Source organism: Moschus berezovskii, chromosome 14 (genome assembly GCF_049115385.1).
Source record: "Moschus berezovskii isolate FMDL1 chromosome 14, NW_MosBer_1.0, whole genome shotgun sequence".
Lineage (NCBI taxonomy): Eukaryota > Metazoa > Chordata > Mammalia > Artiodactyla > Moschidae > Moschus > Moschus berezovskii.
The window spans coordinates 24,350,790-24,369,790 of NC_142473.1; the positions used below are offsets into that span (position 1 = coordinate 24,350,790).

Here is a 19,001-nt window from a genome sequence, read left to right on the forward strand (position 1 = left end):
AAGAGTGGTATAGTTAAATGGGGATTATTTTATTGCATCTTTTCGTCAGATGTTCTGCTATCTTTTAAAATTTAATGTTCCCACTTGGGGACCCTAGATGCCTACGAAGCAGCAAGATGAAGACAAAACCTGGTCAGTAGGTAAAACGAGGCGCGGAGCCTTGCCCCTACAGCCAGGGCCGGGGGCGGAGCGGAGCGCGGGCAAGGGGCGGGGCGGAGCGCGGGCAGGGGGCGGGGCGGAGCGCGGGCAGGGGGCGGGACTGCGCTCGGGCGCGCGGGCCTTATAGTCACCCGGAAGGCGCGCGGGGCCCGCAGTGGCGAGCGCAGCAGGCCCTAGAGGGAAGCCCGGCCCTGCGAGCCCCCTGCGCCTCTCTTCTCTCCGCAGACCCGCGCGGCGTTAGCCCGCCCGTACTCGCTGAGTCTGTCCCCGCGCCCGCTGCCGTGCGGCCTGCGTCGCCTCCCGTAATTCCCCGACAGGCTATGGCCGCCCGCCTCCTGCGCGTCGCCTCCGCCGCCCTCGGCGACACGGCCGGCCGGTGGCGGCTTCTCGCGCCACAGGGCGCGGGCGCCGGCGGCCTCCGCGGGAGCCGAGGGCCGGGCCTGGGGGGCGGCGTGGCGGCGACGAGGCCGCTGAGCGTATCGGGGCAAGCGCAGAGCAGGTGAGGCGCGCGCGGGGGTCGCGCGCGGGCGCGCCGAGCTCGTGAGTCCTCCGGTGGCGGCGCCTCCGTCGCCTCCAGAGGTTTCCAGTTCTGTCGTCCTCTCCTGGGCGCCGGCCTGCGGGCCACAAGCTCAGCCCCGCTGCCTTCTCGGTGGCCGCGGGCTGGTCGTCCCGTGCGGTCGCTTCCTCCTTGTCGTCCGGTTGGCAAGTTGCTTCTCGGGTCCATCGACACTTGGCGGGGAACGGGGTCCTGGGACCCCCGATTTCCCTGTCCCAGCGCCTCCTGTGCCCCCAGGAAAGCTGGCAGTTGCTGGTTCTCCGTGCTGTTTGGCGTGGATCTAACCTTTGCCCTGCGGGAAACCGCGGTGAACCTCCCGCCCAGTTTGTGTCGAGGCCAGGGCTTTCTTCTGGGCCCTCTTCCTCCTGCCTGGGCTGGAGACGTTCTGTCTCCAAGTTCTTGTCCCGCTTGTCCCGGAGCTTCCCTGTGTCTGGTGCGTGCTAAGTCGCTTCAGGCATGTCCAACTCGTTGGGACCCCAAGAACTGTTGCCCACCAGGCTCCTCTGTCCGTAGGATTCACCAGGCAGGAATACTGGAGTGGGATGCCATGCCCTTCTCCACTCCTCCTGGTTGCTGTCGGGTAAAAAGTCCCCTGCGTTGGACTGGCAAGCCAGGGTTTTAAACTGGGCTTTGACATTTATTATCCAGTTTGTCTAATGTCTGTACCTGGGGGATAAGAGTCGTGTAGGCCTCACAGGATTATTTAAAGAAACAAATAAGAGCATACACATATTGCAGGGAGTCTGGAGGGCTCAGTAAATCCCACCTGTTAGCCTCAGCCGCCTCCTAGGCCCACAGCGTTGAGTTTTGTGTACCAAATGTAGAAAGAGATGTGAAAAAAATTTGCCCAGAATATGTTGCAGTTTTATATTCTTGGGTAGATTTGGTTCTCAAAGACACAGTCCCCTTTAGATACAACAGAGATAAAATGAACTCATCATTAAAGAGTATAGCACTGTGGTGGATGGAGCCTTAATATACTGTAGGTCTCTGAACAGCTCTGACCTGCTGTCCTGTAGTAGGAAGCAGGGAAAAACAGCTGGGTTTGTGTTCCTCTCTAGTTTCTTCTTTGTGAAGTTCCTGAGAATAGAATGTGGGACCTACTCGTCTTTTCCCCCTTAATCTGTGAGGTAGTGGGTGCTCACTAAATTTTTGTTGCATGAACTGTGAGGGAGATAATGGGGAAGGCAAGCTGGGGTTATTTCTTAAGGCAAGGTGGGGTTATTTGTTACTTTCCAGTCTTTGACATCCATCTACTTGGATGCCTTGTTTTCTGCGTTGGTTGCTTTCTTGAAAAATTGTGTATAAATTGGGACTCTTATTGAACACATTTATGTAACATATTTAAAGCAAAATGAGTGCTTTCGTGATTGGGAATTATCTCCTCCAAGTTACTGTTTGATTTGGTATATCAGGTTGTCTTAAAGGGAAGCACATCTGTTTTGTTCCCTCTTAAACCTACTTTCCGCCCCATTGGCACAGTTTCTGTTGATGGCCTGTGCCATCACAGACTTTTGAGCTGCAACTACATTTCCCAGGCTATGCAGTATGGTCACCAGTAACCACATGTAGCCATTTAACATAATTAAAGTTGAATAAAGTTAAAGAATCAGTTTCCCAGTTCCACTGGCCACATTTCAAATACTGGATGACGTCACATAGCTAGTAGTTATGTGTCTGGGACATCAGTTATATACAGCTATAGAATATCTCTGTTATTGCTCAAGTTTAATTGGACAGAGCAGTCTAGAGGCTGTAGTTCTGACTTTGAAGTTTAACATTTAAGCATGCTGTCAGTAACTGAGAGTCAAAATCTTTCACTCCAAAATACTTTGTCCAAGTACTTTACATTTTGTAGTGATTTAGGTTGCAAAGGGCTTTCACGTGTATTGTTTCACTGGATCCTTAAGAAAATCTCCTGAGGCAGGTAAAGTAGATAAATGAGAATAAAAATTTTATATTAAGTAGCAGGCAAAGCTGGGACTAGAACTCACATAGTTTTTGTTTGTTTTTTGAGCACCATTAGAGTTGATAATTCTTTAGCCTATAGGGTCATTTGGAAGAGTTAAGGTGGCTGTGGAAGTGGGGCGCTCTAGATGGGGCTCTTTTCTTGGACCAACTGCCCCAGGCCACCCCAGGTAGTGAAAGGGTGAGCATCAGCAGCCATAACTCCCCTGTCTGTTAGAAGTCTGTTAAGAGCTTTACCACAGCAGCCACTGACACCTTGGTTGAGATATCTGCTGTGGTTGAACAGAATAAATGACAGTGCATGGTGCGTAAAGGGTAACAATTGAAGGAAGTAGTTGTTTGTGGTGCTGGTTGATATATTGATGATGATAGAGGATTTAGAGGGATCATAGTTATTTTCCAGTACCTGAAATCTTGATCTTCTGGGGAATAGCTAAAAACTTTTTCCTAGTTCTTAAAATTGGGGGAGAAAAATCTACAAAACCAATCAGTACCAATTGTTAATAATGAATAAAGTTAGTTGAGTAAAGTACACGTGTATGATGCTTTTTAGGGAATAAAATGTTTCCACAAACTTTCTCTCCTTTAATTCTCTCAGCAGCTTGGTGAAATCACCGTTATTGCCACTTCCCCATGGTCACCTAATGAGTACGTTGGAACCAGGGCTGGAATTTATGTCTTCTGACTCTTGTATTCCATACTTTCTCAACTGCACAATTACTTTTACTCTCATTTCTGCTTGCTCTCCTGTCCTTTGGTAAACCTGTTATTACTCTTAATTCTGCAGTTTTTCCTTTAATGGATTCTATCCCTGGGTCGGGAAGATCCCTGGAGGGAGGGCATGGCAAGCCACTCCAGTATTCTTGCCTGGAGAATCTATAGACAGAGGAGTCTGGCAGGCTGCTGTCCATAGGGCGGCAAAGAGTTGGACATGACTGAGGAGAGGACTGACTGGGACTTTAAAATAAAGTTATCAATCAGTGTTTGTTGACCTCTACTCTGTTAGGAATTTTACATATGTTATCAAAACCATGACATAAATGATACCCTGATTTTAAACAAGAGGAATCTGGTGTCAGAGTTGAAGTTCCTTTGCTGTTGCTTCTCTGGTGACTCAGTGGTCAAGAATTCGCCTGCCAATGCAGGAGACATGGGTTGGATCCCTGGGTCAGGAAGATTCCCTGGAGAAGGAAATGGCAACCCACTCCAGTATTTTTGCCCTCTCCTATGGGCAGAGGAGCCTGGAGGGCTATAGTCCATGGCACAATTTAGTGACTAAACAACAATAACAAAGCTTAGCTCTAGGGTGCCCCAGAAGAGCAGCAGTCCCCAACCTCCAGCCTTCAGTAGTGTGTGTAAACTGTGGAATTCTTTCTGTTGTACTTATTGTCGCTTAGTGTACCAGGCATTTTTTGATGTCAAATCTCTAGACTTCTGTGGGTCTCAGACATATATTTCTATTTGGCTTCTGGACCTTTGTTTTTTCTATTATTGTTATTATTATTTTTTTAATGTTTAAGATAAGTTTTATTTCTGATAACAGTACACAGTTTAGTGAACTGGGAATAAAGATTTTCTAGATTTGACAATTTAATGATTTAAAAGATTTAATAATCACTAGTGTTAACATATCAATTTTTTATCTTTAGCTAAGCATATCATAACTCTTGATAGAATTAGGAAAACATTTATTTGAGGTATAACATAAATCATAAAATATACTGATAAATATAAAATTCAGTGATTTTAAGCAAATCTTTAGGGTTCTGCAGCCATTACCATATCTTAGATTTGTCCATCCATAAACACAATTCAGGGCTGGAACAATTTCGTTTACCAGACAGTTTGACATTTTACAGTCGGTCCCCGTGTCCAACCCTAGTCCTAGGCAGCCACTCATCTGCTCTCTGTCTTTATAGATTTGCCTTTTCTTAGAAATTTATATATTTATATATCCAGGCTTATATAACTGAGTGTAAATGTTTTCAAGGTTCAAACGTGTTGATGCATATGTTTTTTCTATTATTAAATCAAACACGTATAAACTTGAACTCATTTCCTATCTTCCCCAAAATTCCTTCTCCTCCTAGGTTAATCCTCAGTTAACCTGTATTCCCCATTGCCCAGGCAAGACATTTCAGCATTACTTCCTCCCTCTCCAGAACGTTTTAATTCTGCCTCCTGAATCTCTCTTAAATTAGTATCTCCTACACTGTTGCTTCATTTATGCCCTTTGATAACCTCCAACGAGGTCTTCCTGCCTCCAGAGTATCTTCATTCTTAGTCATTCTTCTTTGAAAAAATGCCAGTTGCCTAGTTGAAAATCATGAGTGTTTGGAATACTTGCTTTAAAGCATTTTTTTTCCCCTGTGAAAGGAAGTTGGAGAATACAGGCCCATTTAAGGGACATTCTTCTTTCTCAACAAAATTCTGATCAGTTTTGAATAGAATCTTCTTTTTTTCGGCATTGAGTTATCAGGGAAGACATTATCTGATAAGGCTGCCTTTTTTGTGAAATAAGATGACTAGGTAATTTGCATGATATTTATAGCTCTGAAATTATACAATTCTAGGTTTTACTTACATTAAATAGAGTTTTCTTTGATGGACTGTGACTGTCTATTGGGAGTGGTGAAAATTGCAACTAATTATTTTAAGCTGAATTACATCTTTTCAATTATGAAGTAAAACTTTAAATGACCAATGGTGGGAGGGTATTATCTAGTTGATAGTATGATTTCTCTGCCCAAAATTTGGACTCATGTTTGAGAGCAGGGTAAGAAATGTAAGAAGTTAGCAGACTGATGACTGACTGATAGATATCCTATAATAATGAAAAATATAAGGAGGGTTATATTTATCTTCCCACAGATTTAAACAGAGAAAACCTTTTCTAGTCCCTTTGGTTTTCAACCAAAACGAAATGTTCAACTACTCAAAGCGATCAAACTGCTGCCTCTTGGTGACTGTATTTGTCAGACACTTGCATAACAATTGCCTTATCAGTAGCATGATGATTTGTTTTTAAAGCTCTCCACAGCCCTCATCTAGTTTTTAGGGACACATTCATAGAGATGTTGGTTTTCGGAGGATCTGTGTGAAAGCAAAACAGACTTCACAAGTGATAATGATTGCTAATGATTTCATGTAACTGTGACTGATGGTAACCACTGGGGAGGCATACTACAGGTGGCCTTGATAGTAACTTGCTTGCTGTTTTCTTTAGGGTGGCAGAACTTCCCTTCGGGTTGGTGGGTAGAGAGTTATGCCTCTGATTTCTGGTGTCTCCTTCCCAAATAAACTTTAGAAAGAAAAGAAAATCCTATAAAGGAGAATATTTACATGAGCACAGACCCACACACAACCTAATTATTTCACCTTATGGGTTCTTCAAGCAACTGTTTTAAAGTTTCTTGAAATTACTGAAAGTAATAAAGGACTGTTTCCTTTTCCAGCTCAGAAGATAAAATAACAGTTCACTTTATAAATCGTGATGGTGAAACATTAACAACCAAAGGAAAAGTTGGTGACTCTCTGCTAGATGTTGTGGTTGAAAATAATCTAGATATTGATGGTTTTGGTGAGTATGGAACATTCCTTAAAATGTATAAGTGAAACTGTTAAATAGGTTTCAGCTTTGTTTTTTCTTTTTGAAGAATTTTAACTATAGCATGCTAAGTGAACTATTAAAATTCAGGATGCTTTACCGTTATATTCTCACTTAAGAAGAATAAGAGTGACACCGTGTTTCTATTCTTTGAACGTTTCATTAGCTGTATGCCCTAAAGTCTGTTGCCTCATTACCTTATTGATTATATGTGTGATGCAAAGCTGGGAGTAGTGTGTGGAATTGAAAAATACCAGGAACTCTGTGGGAGAAGGCGAGGGTGGGATGATTTGAGAGAATAGCAATGAAACATGAATATTATCACATGTGAAACAGATTGCCAGTCCAGGTTTGATGCATGAGACAGGATGCTCAGGGCTGGTGCACTGGGATGACCCTGAGGGATGGGATGGGGAGGGAAGTGGGAGGGGGCTTCAGGATGGGGGACACATGGCTGGTTCATATCAGTGTATGGCAAAAGCCACCACAATATTGTATTTAGCCTCCAGTTAAATAAATTAAAAAAAAAAAAGAAAAATACCAGGTTGAGATACTAAATGTCATAATATCATATTACAGAGGCTATGGGATCTTAGTTCCCCAACCAAGGATTGAACCCAGGCTCTTGGCAGTGAAAGTGCCAAGAGTCCTAACCACTGGACTGCCAAGGGAATTCCCAGACTGGTATTTTCTTAGTTGCTGCTGCTAAGTCACTTCAGTCGTGTCCGACTCTGTGCGACCCCATAGATGGAAGCCCACCAGGCTCCCCCGTCCCTGGGATTCTCCAGGCAAGAACATTGGAGTGGGTTGCCATTTCCTTCTCCAATGTGTGAAAGTGAAAAGTGAAAGTGAAATCACTCAGTCGTGTCCGACCCTTAGCGACCCCACGGACTGCAGCCTACCAGGCTCCTCCATCCATGGGATTTTCTAGGCAATAGTACTGGAGTGGCTTGCCATTTCTTAGTTACATTGAACTTATGCATTCTTTTTAAGTGAATTTTATTTCACTTCTTTTTTATCGAGATGTAGTTGACATATTAGTTCCAGGCATACAACATAATGGTTTGATACTTGTATGTACTGAAGAGTGATATAGATCATAGTAAGTCCACATAGCTTCCATCACCATACATTGAAGATCTCTGTGGCTCAGGTGGGCTTCCCAGGTGGCACCAGTGGTAAAGAACCTGCTTGCCAATGCAGGAGACATAGGAGACACAGGTTTGATCCCTGGGTTGGGAAGACCTCCTCGAGGAAGACATGGCAACCCTCTCCAGTTTTCTTGCCTGGAGAATCCCATGGACAGGGGAACCTGGTCGGCTACAGTCCATGGGATTTCAGAGAGTCAGACATGATTAAAGTGACGTAGCACACATGCACTGTACAGTCAGGGGTGTCAACTCACCTTCCTTGAAAGGGTTATTTCTTATTATGGAAGTGTTTTGTTTAGGAAATTTTCACTCCTAGACTTTTCACCTTATTCCTTAACCACTCACAGAAAGCCCATATCCAGGAAACTGCCATCTTAGAGCTCAGGGATACACTGTATGTCACTTGCCAGTTTTGCTTGAGCATTCTCTCTAGTCTAGAATGGTAGTTCCCTAAGAGGGTTCCGTCAGTGCCACTTGGGAAATTCCCATTCTCTGGCCCAACTCTGGACTTCCTGAATCAGAAAGTCTGGGGTAAGCCCAGAAATATGTATTTTAACAAGCCCTCTGTGTGATTTGATGCATGTGAAAGTTTGAGAACCACTAGTCTGCAGAAGGCAATGGCAAGCTGCTCCAGTACTCTTGCCTAGAAAATCCCATGGATGGAGGAGCCTGGTAGGTTGCAGTCCGTGGGGTCGCTAAGGGTCGGACACGACTGAGCGACTTCACTTTCACTTTTCACTTTCACACATTGGAGAAGGAAATGGCAACCCACTCCAGTGTTCTTGCCTGGAGAATCCCAGGGACAGGGGAGCCTGTTGGGCTTCCATCTATGGGGTCACACAGAGTCGGACACGTGAAGTGACTTAGCAGCAGCAGCAGTCTGCAGTCAGGTCCAAGGAGCATATCTGATTATTTTTCATTCAAGGCACTGTTCATATTGCACTTTTAAGAACTCTTTTTAGATTAAAATTATTTCTTCCCTTCCATTTTCCCATGATATATTAAATATACTTCTCTATGTTAATACTCATTTCAGTTTTCTTTTTTAGAGAGAATGTCCCTTCCCTGTATTAGATTATGTGCTTTTGGAAGACTCTTATCACTCAGGTAACCAGAGTTGGCACTCAGTAATATTTGCTAAATTTCTGAATCTAATGTCAATTACAGGGATAACTATAACTGGACCTACTGCATTCCAGCATATGTTATCTATTATTGTAATAACTCTTTAAGAGGCAGTTTTTTTTTTAACTTCTAGTTAATAGATGAAGAAACTAATAAAGCTCAGAGAAACTTAATGTTCCCTGGATCATACGGTAGCAAGTGAGAAGGCTTTATAAGATTTAAGCCTAAGTTTCTCTTAATTCCTAAACCTCGGCTTTTTCCCGTAAGCCATTTTTCTCTTAAGAAGTGTCTTTCCTTTGTGAACACTTGTTACAGAAATTAGGTGATGACATAGTTGCTATAGTTCTAGTTTTTTCCCGTAAGCCATTATTCTCTTAAGAAGTGTCTTTCCTTTGTGAACACTTGTTACAGAAATTAGGTGATGACATAGTTGCTATCGTTCTAGTTTTAAGGAATTTCTTACTCTAAAGCGGTGGTTCTTGACTGGGACTGAGTTTCAGAATTCTGTAGAAATATTAAAATATGTTATGTCCTGATAGTATAGGGAGAGTGGGAAGTTGTGCAGATATCCTTTTGAATTCAATACCATAGATTGACTGATTAATGGAAAAGAACCCATGGATAAATTATATATATTCTGTAAAATTTATATATAATTGAGTTCCCTCATGAACTCATATTCAGCAACACTTAGTTGACTAAGCCTGGTTTCTCTGAATTGTTCTCTCACAAATGAAAAGTAATATACTGCTCATTGGAAGGACTGATGCTAAAGCTGAAACTCCAATACTTTGGCCACCTCATGCGACGAGTTGACTCACTGGAAAAGACTGATGCTGGGAGGGATTGGGGAAGGATGCGGGAGGAGAAGGGGACGATAGAGAATGAGATGGCTGGATGGCATCACCGACTCGATGGACATGAGTTTGAGTGAACTCCGGGAGTTGGTGATGGACAGGGAGGCCTGGCGTGCTGTGGTTCATGGGGTCGCAAAGAGTCGGACACGACTGAGTGACTGAACTGAACTGAACTGAACTGATACTGCACAGTAATTGAGACCCTGGAATCAAACAAATTGTGGTTCATAAACCAACATTGTCACTTACTAGGCATACCTGGAGCAAGCGCTTTATATCTGTATGCCTCAGTTTCCTCTTCTGTAAAATATGATTGTAATAGTTCTAACGTCATAGCATTGTTGAAGATTAAGTACTATATTGGAAGTGAAGTGTTTAGCATAGTGGCTATGTTGATAAGAACAGTAGAATTTGTGGCATTTTAACTTGGTCTGCTCTCCTCCTCTTCCCCGTTCAGCAGTAGCCTTAAAAACTGGCAGCCTTGCAGCCACTGGAGGAACAAACTGATTTGACTTCCTCAGAAGCGTTCTCCAGAATGTCATCACTTATTTTGCAGCTTCTCAGAAAAGCTCCATTCCAAGGAGTTATTACTCGATTTGCCTCAGAGATTGCCCTGTGAGGAGGCTCTGTCCCTAGGACTTTCCTCTGAAATAATTACCTGCAGTTGTTTAACACTGTGCTGCCTGAGGCTGTGATTCCTCTTGGAGCAAACAGGAGCCTGGCCAGAAAGGCTAAAAGAAAGATCTGGGGAATGAAATGTCTGTAGTGGGCTTTGAAATACTTTGGGGATCTGAAGGCCATGCACAAATGCAGGACTGTGTTTATGCCCAGAAAAGACCCGATAGGGCCTTAGTCTCCCATCTGTGCATCTCTGGCTGACCTTGAGGGTCCCATGCAGGTGAAGGCCAAGACAGGCATGCAGAGTACTTTAATGTTGAAGCTGTGCCTAATCATGAACTGAGCTCCTCAGCAGAGGGTAGAAGCCTTATTGGTTCAAAGTCCTGAAGGAAACCTCCATATAGTGATCTAGTTGATCACTAAGCTCACCGAACAGAGACATCGCTGATCGCATGCTGTGGGGAATACAGACCTCAGAGTTAGTTTGGGAAAGTCACTAAAGAAACAAATAGCTGCAAGAACAACTGCCAAAAAGCCAGCCACAGCAGCAAACCTGGGGAGACAGTGGTGATCCTGATTTCCAGAGTTGCCATCTTATATTATTTCAAATGTCTACTTTGCAATAAAAGATTCAAGACGCCCAAGGAAACAGGGAAGTGTGGCCCATACTCAGGAAGAAAAGCGGTCAATAGAAGCTGTCCCCGAGGAGTCCCAGCTGTTAGACTTACTAGACAAAGATGTTAAATCAGCTGTTCTCAAAGTTAAGAGAGCTGAAGGAATGTATGTGGGGATGTTCCTTGGCCTTTGAACATCAGTATGTGTGGACTTTGTTACCACTGTGTTGTGAGGGTACATTAAAGAAGTAAAGAAAGTTTTTCCTGTCCTTGAGAAAGCTAATCTTTTGTGTGGAGGTTGTGATCTAGTAAGTCTGTTTTTATACATTTCTCCACAGCTTCAATCTCAGCTTTTGAAAATACATATATACTAGACTCTACTCCAGAGTTATTTGTGAGAGCAAAAGATTTAAAAGAAGCAAATGCCCATCGATAGAAGACTGATATTTTGTCATGCTATATTACTCCAGGGGATACTATATTACTCCATTGAAAAAAACAACAAAACTGTGGAAGGGGTCTTGAAAACAAATATCAGTGGTTACCTGCTAGTAGGAGGGAAGCAGGAGGGAAACTTTTAATTCCATGGTATATTTACTCCATTTCTTTCTTTGAACATTTAGGTGACTTCCACTTTTCAGCTATTACAAATACCCTTAAGGTAAACATCCCCAAGAATACTTTCCTGTGTTTGTGTTCTGTAATTTCCTTGTAAATTCCTATTTACTTAGTAAAATGTTTTATTAATTGTTTGCTCAAATTATTTGCCTGCTTTTCTGATGAGGTATTATTTATTTTTTAGCCATTAGGAAAGGCTCTTTAAATGTGCTGTTTGACCAAAAAAACTAATGAAAATTAATTTAAAACATTTATTTGAAAGGCTCTTAACCTCTGTTTTACATGGAGCTACATTTTTCTCAAAATAATGTAAAATATTTACGGTAGATAATTTTCATGAGTTGCTTCCCATTTCTTTGAAATAAAAGCATGTTTTGACCTTAATACTTGAAAATACTTTAAATTTTCTAAAATATTTTTTCTTTCATCATTCATGACTATATATTGCAGTAACACTGTTTTTCACATTGCAGTTTGCAACCATTAGTCATATAATCAATTTAGTAGCTCTCAGCAGTTAAAGTAATTAAAAAGAAAATATAAAAACACCGTCTTTTGTATTATTCCATGAAATGCTTATTTAGCTATTTTGCAAAGTATATGTATATCAGGTTGTGATGTGAAATGGGACTCATACTGTGAGTCACAATTTAAAATATATATTTTTTCTTTTTGGAAAACTGTTGGCTGGAATGTTAAGAATGGAGTTCCTGCCTGTGTTTTTTTTCCCAACTCTGTAACTTTGCCACCTTTGTGACCTTCAGTTAGATCTCTAACCTCTTCATAGCTTATCTCCTTAAGGGTAACATAGAAATAATGTTAGTACTTAAGTACTTTGTAAGGTTGCTATAGAGACCAAATGAGTTTATCTAAGTAAGGCTAAATTAATGTTAGCTATTCTTGTTAGCATAGTTATTACTACAGATTGATTGTTCATTATAACAAATTTTAAAAATACATTAAAAAATTGTAACTTCCCATAGTCTTAACACACAGAGATAAACACTAAAAGAGTCCTTTTCCCCCCAGTTTCCTAGTTGTTTGCAAAGTTTAATGCCAACACAGTCTTTAGTAATTCAGTAAGAATTCTGCATTTGTTTACACGGACATAGAAGAGATACTTTAAAAGGATCCTCATGTGTCCAGAATTTTGGACATGTAAATGTAAATTTGAGATAAGCTAAACTAGGTTCACAACAGATAAGAGTTAAGCCTAAGTCACTTTCTAGAATAAAAATGGAAGAAATAAAATCAAGAAGTCTGAACTACCATGTTTATAAAGAAGAGATTATAACGACATCATAAGGGACAACTATGCGTCCCAGGTGGAGCTATTGGTAAAGAACCCACCTGCCAATGCAGGAGACATAAGAGATGCAGGTTCGCTCTCTGGGTCGGGAAGATCCGCTGGAGGAGGAAATGGCAACCCACTCCAGTATTCTTGCCTGGAGAATCCTCATGGACAGAGGAGCCTGGCAGAGTATAGTGCATAGGGTTGCAAAGAGTTGGACGTGTCTGAAGCGACTTAGCAGGTATGCAAGGCAAACTGTTTCATTCATTTCTAAAGCGGAATACAGGAGATGCTTTAAATATTGCCCTTGTTCTAGTCTTACTCAACAGGTGAACACTGTACACAGCTGAGGGTGGCCTAGTTCAGAGTGTCTGGTTTGGTTTCTCTCTGGGTGACCTTATCCCTTCTGTGATGTTAAATCCCATTTAGATGTCCATAGACTGTGTGTTGTTAGCTCACAGTGTCCCTCTAAGCCCTCGCTTACAGATTCAACTTCCTATTTATATCTTTTCTTGGAAATTGTACAACTTCCTACTTTATGTCTTTTCTTGGAGCCCGTTGATGAAAGTGAATGAGGAGAGCGAAAAGTTGGTTTAAGACTCAACATTCAGAAAACTGAGATCATGGCATCTGGTCCCATCAGTTCAGTTCAGTCGCTCAGTTGCAACCCCATGAATCACAGCATGCCAGGCCTCCCTGTCTATCACTAACTCCCGGAGTTCACTCAAACTCATGTCCATCGAGTCAGTGATGCCATCCAGCCATCTCATCCTCTGTCGTCCCCTTCTCCTCCTGCCCCCAATCCCTCCCAGCATCAGAGTCTTTTCCAGTGAGTCAACTCTTCGCATGAGGTGGCCAAAGTATTGGAGTTTCAGCTTTAGCATCAGTCTTTCCAATGAACACCCAGGACTGATCTCCTTTAGAATGGGCCGGTGGCCCATCACTTCATGGCAAATAGATGGGGAAACAATGGAAACAGTGACAGACTTTATTTTCTTGAGCTCAAAAATAACTGCAGATGGTGACTTTAGCCATGAAATGAAAAGACACTTGCTCCTTGGAAGAAAAGCTATGACCAACCTAGACAGCATATTAAAAAGCAGAGACATTACTTTGCCAGCAAAGGTCTGTCTCGTCAAAGCTATGGTTTTTCCAGTAATCATGTATGAATGTGAAAATTGGACTATAAAGAGAGCTGAGCGCTGAAGAATTGATGCTTTTGATTGTGGTGTTGGAGAAAACTGTTCAGAGTCCCTTGGACTGCAAGGAAGTCAAACCAGTCCATCCTAAAGGAAATCAGTCCTGAATATTCATTGGAAGGACTGATGCTGTAGCTGAAGCTCCAATACTTTGGCCACCTGATGCGAAGAGCTGACTCATCTGAAAAGACCCTGATGCTGGGAGAGATTGAAGGCAGGAAGAGAAGGGGACGACAGAGGATGAGATGGTTGGATGGCATCACTGACTCGATGGACATGAGTTTGAACAAGCTCTGGGAGTTGGTGATGGACAGGGAAGCCTGGCATGCTGCAGTTCATGGGTTGCAAAGAGTCAGACAGGACTGAGCAATTGAATTGAAAAAAGTTGTCATATTTAAACAGATTTTGATTCCCCCTCCCGCCCCCTTACTGAAACTTAGCCTTCCGAGGATCGTGACTGTCAGCGGTGAGCATCTCTCAGTTGCTCAAACCCGGAACTGGAGAGCATCTTTTATTCTTCCTTCTTCCGCACCCTCTCCCTTCAGGCCGTCAGCAGTTTCTATCAGACGTGCTCTCTGTCTCCAGTAGGTCCTGTTCTCACCAGTCACTGCCTGGGGCTACCAGTTACGTGTTCCAGGAGCTGCAGTTCTCTACTTTGCTTTTGAACCCAGCAGCTGCGGTCATTCATCACAATGAAAATAAGACTGGTCCTCTGATTAAAAACCATGAATAAATTCCCACTTGATTTAGGATAAAATCTGCATTCCGTATGCTAGCCTCTGCATTACCTGGCTCTTCCTCCTGTCTCCGAGCACTTCTCTTTGTTCTTTCTGTCGCTTTGGCCACACTGGCCATTTATCAAGAGCTGAACTCACCTAGAATTTCTAGCTTGAAGACTTTGTATGTACCCGTTACACTTTTTTCTGCCTGGGACACTTCCTCTCCCTCCTGAAAAATCCTTAATGTGTTGCTTTTCATCTTTCTGGTCTGTTTATGTTACTTCCTTAGAGGGACTTTGCCCAACCACCCAGTCCAAAATAGGAGTTCTTTTATTACCCTGAATCTGTTTTTCTCCATCACAGCGTCCTGTTTATTTCTGTCATCGCATCACAATCTATTTATGTATTTGTTTATTTCTGCATCTTTCTCCCTGGGGACTGTAAAGAAGGATTAAGTGATTCTTGTTTTCATTTATGAAGTGAAGTAATGAATGGATCAGTAAGTAAAAAGTAAATTTTGGAAGCAATAAATTTATAAACATTATTTCCAACTTTTATGTTAATGTAGATTTTCTTGGATGATCTTTAAGTTTTCAGTTTTATAGTTTTCTGTCACTAGGGGGCAGTTACACCTCTCTGATCAAATTTACCTCGTTTATTATCTCTATATTTTCTTACTATGTATTTCCTTTGTGTGACTGTTTTGAGGGAAATTATTCAAATTGTGTGGTCGTGATAATGATCATATAAATATTTATTCATGTCATGTTAATTGATTCTTTCTGGCTCCAAAATCAAGCTTTAGAAAATTAGGTTTTAATATTTATATATCATTTCATATTTTTAGGATATAATATTCCAGCATAGCTATCCTCTGGAGTTTTGTTTGAGAAAGGGGTTAGCAATCTTTCTTGTCAGCATCATTATAGAGCTCCAAGTTTTCTTAGTATAATATAAACTACAGACGCACACAGACACACAGACACACACACACATTCTTGTCAGCATCGTTATAGAGCTCCCAAGTTTTCTTAGTATAATATAAGCTACAGACACACATACAGACATACAGACACACACACCCATGAAACAATCTATTCCTGGTGGAAAACTTTAAGTTATATGAAAGGAGTAGTAGTCTGCAGATAGCTAACTTATTCTGGGAAATAGTTTTTTTATGACAGGAATTTTAATCTTTAGTATTAGTCTTGTTAAAAACAAAAAAAATTTATTCATCATCAGCCTTGAAATTAGCCAATAGCCATGCCTTACTAAACAAAATACCTTACTTATTCTTAATTTTAAAATTACACAAATTTGAACTTGTACAGATTAATATTAAGTTTCTTACTCTAGTAAAATCAGAAGTACTGTGAAGCCCAAAACTTTTGTCAAGAATCCCATAATTCAACCTGGCAGACTGTGTGAATTATTTGTTTCGATACCTTTAACAATTATAAGCCAATATCTGACAGCTTTTGTCAGTATCAGGTAAACTGTGCTGTTTCCAGACATCTGAAGTCTGTGTGATTTTTGTTGACTGTAGTGCTGATATTTTAAACTGTGGTTATAGTTTAATATCATTTTAAAGCCCATGACAGTTTCAGCCAAGTATTCGTTAAGTGTTAATGCTGAAGAATGCATCTGAAAATGAATTATTTTGGAACAGAAGTTAAATGTGACAGAATGCAGTGAATGAAGCCAAAAACCTGTCATAATTTCTGTTACTGCTAATTTTGGAGAAAGAACTCTGAATTATTAGGCAAAATGCCAGCAAACTTAAAGCAGCACTAAACCGTATATACCTTTAAGTTCATGACAGTTATTGGACGATGGTAAAATGTTGGTACCACAGGCTCATGAGGCTGTAATGTGTCCCAAAGCCATATCAGATTATCGTCTGTTATAAGGTATGGAGTATTTTTGATTATTTGAAAGTTGGACATAGTAGTGTAAAAAGTTTCACTTCAAATGTTTGTTCCACTTAAGTATATTTTGCAACAGAAATAATGATTTGAAGATTAAAGATTTATGGACCGTAAGAACCCATTTTGTTTCATTGAGAATATAACTCTCGAATTATGAGACTTCTAACAATTTCAAAACCTCTGAGAATGTAGTCTTCATAAAATGTGATCATGTTATGTTTAATATATTGTGAGTATGTATCTGTATATACAAGTATATAAATACATCTATACATGTGTATATACACACACATATCTATGCATTTTAGCTGTTAATTTACTTTTATATAGCCAACCACTTACAAAGACACTGAAAGCCAACAGTTGCCAGTACTGCTTTGGGATTGTATATAAGCATAAGTCACATAACTTTTGTACTTTCAGTTCCCATCTCTCCACATGTATTATTGTATCAATTTACCCATATTTTGAGCTATCATTTTAACTTTTAAAATGTATTTTAGATTATCATTTTTAGATTAAAGTTTCTATAGTAGTTGCTGCTTGTGTATCCTTTTTTTTTTCTCTATTTATTTATTTTTAAAAATTTATTTATTTTAATTGGGGGCTAATTACTTTACATTATTGTATTGGTTTTGCCATACATTGACATGAATCCGCCCAGGGTGTACATATGTTCCCCATCTTGAACCCCCTCCCATCTCCCTCCCCATACCATCCCTCCGGTTCATCCCAGTGCACCAGCCCCGAGCATCCTGTATCGTGCATCGAACCTGGACTGGTGATTAGTTTCACATATGATAATGTATATGTTTTAATGCCATTCTCCCAAATCATCCCACCCTTGCCCTCTCCCACAGAGTCCAAAAGACTGTTCTATACATCTGTGTCTCTTTTGCTGTCTCGTATACAGGGTTATCGTTATCATTTTTCTAAATTCCATATGTGTATCGTTTTTTGTTGGTAAGTTGTCTCCCACTGTTTTGTGGACTTGTTCCCTATGTATGTGATTAGCATAAAAAACAACAAACACTTTTCATTTTTGGGATAGGTTTTGTTTACCAGATTCATTTTCAGGTCAACTTCTTAGCATTTGGAATTTGTTTTTCCATGGATAAATTTTCAGGCCAACCCACAGAACTAACTTAATAGCTAACTAACCATTTATAACCTGGTTTCTATGAGAGACTGTGTTACAACGTCTAACTTTTAATACTAGATCAAGAACTTCTAAACTCCTTGGGCCCACCTACTGCATATGCACAATGCATGTATCCCCTCATATGCTATAGGAACTCCACTTTGCATCCCAGTTTGGTAGTAGGATGTATTTACTGCTGATTTTCAATGCTGGTGATTTCACGGTGGATAGGAACCTGGGAATTCTATAATGCAGAAGAAAAGTTAGAAGATGAGGCCCAAGGGGAGCATCATTCACTTTGTTCTTGCCTGTAGCGAGTGCAGTTTGGGTTGTGGCATTGGTGGAATTTGGAGCTGCAGGGATGGTCAGTAAGAACATGAACTTGGCGTCAAATAGGATACAGAATTGGTGGCAGCTCCTGCATTTTAACTGAAGACAAGTGGGCAGTGCCAGATCAGCTCTGGTGCAGATCCGGTGCTGATAAAGGTATCTACAAAAACCTACAGCTGACATCATGCCTAATAGTGAAAGACGAAATGCTTTTCTCCTAAGATTAGGAACAAGCTTAGGATGTCTGTTCTTACCATCTTATCATAACATCCTGATGAAAGTCTTAGTCTTATGTAATGAAGCAAAAAAAAAATCAAAGGCATACTGATTTAAAAGAAATACAACTGTCTGGTTTTTAGATGGCTGTTTACATAGAAAATCGCAAGGAATCTTAAAAAAGACTTAGACCTAAGTGAGTTTAGCAAGGTCCTAGTACGTGATCAACACGTGAAAATCAATTATATTTCTGTATGCCAGCATGAATAGTTGGGAACCAAAATAGTTTTTTAAAAGAACATTTACAATACCTACCCCAAATGAAATTTTTAGGTTTAACAAAATATAACATCAATATCGTGAAAATTATAAAACTCTGATGAAAGAAAAGACTTAAGTAGTTGAGAGGCATACTATACTCATGAATTGAAAGACAGCATAGTAAAGATGTCAGTTTTTATTGATATATAGATTTGTTACATTTCCCATTAAAATCTCGGCAGGATTTTTAAAAAAAATTTTTTTTAATTTCTTTTTTAAAAAATTTATTTATTTTAATTGGAGGCTAATTACTTTACATTATTGTATTGGTTTTGCCATACATTGACATGAATCTGCCCCAGGTGTACATGTGTTCCCCATCTTGAACCCCCCTCCCACCTCCCTCCCCATCCCATCCCTCTGGTTCATCCCAGTGCACCAGCCCCAAGCATCCTGTATCATGCATCGAACCTGGACTGGTGATTCGTTTCACATATGGATTAACAAGCGATTCTGAACTTTTACAGAAAAACAAAGGAACTACAACAGCCAGTTTTAGAAGAGAAGGATAAAGTTGGAAGAAGTATATGTAGTACAGATATTAAAACTTGATGTTGCAGTAAGCAAGACAGTCTAATAATAG

General features: G+C 40.8%; 1 protein-coding gene across 1 annotated transcript in view; it reads left to right on the forward strand.

Annotated features, from left to right (window-relative positions):
* Positions 1–279: 279 nt before the first annotated feature.
* The window catches only part of FDX1 (ferredoxin 1), a 30,376-nt gene continuing 11,654 nt past the window's right edge, over positions 280–19,001 (forward strand). Inside the window, exons 1-2 of the mRNA XM_055422991.2 lie at positions 280–658; positions 6,139–6,263. Coding sequence (XP_055278966.2) covers positions 480–658; positions 6,139–6,263 — 304 coding nt within the window. The 5' untranslated portion in view covers positions 280–479. The remainder of the gene's footprint in view (positions 659–6,138; positions 6,264–19,001) is intronic.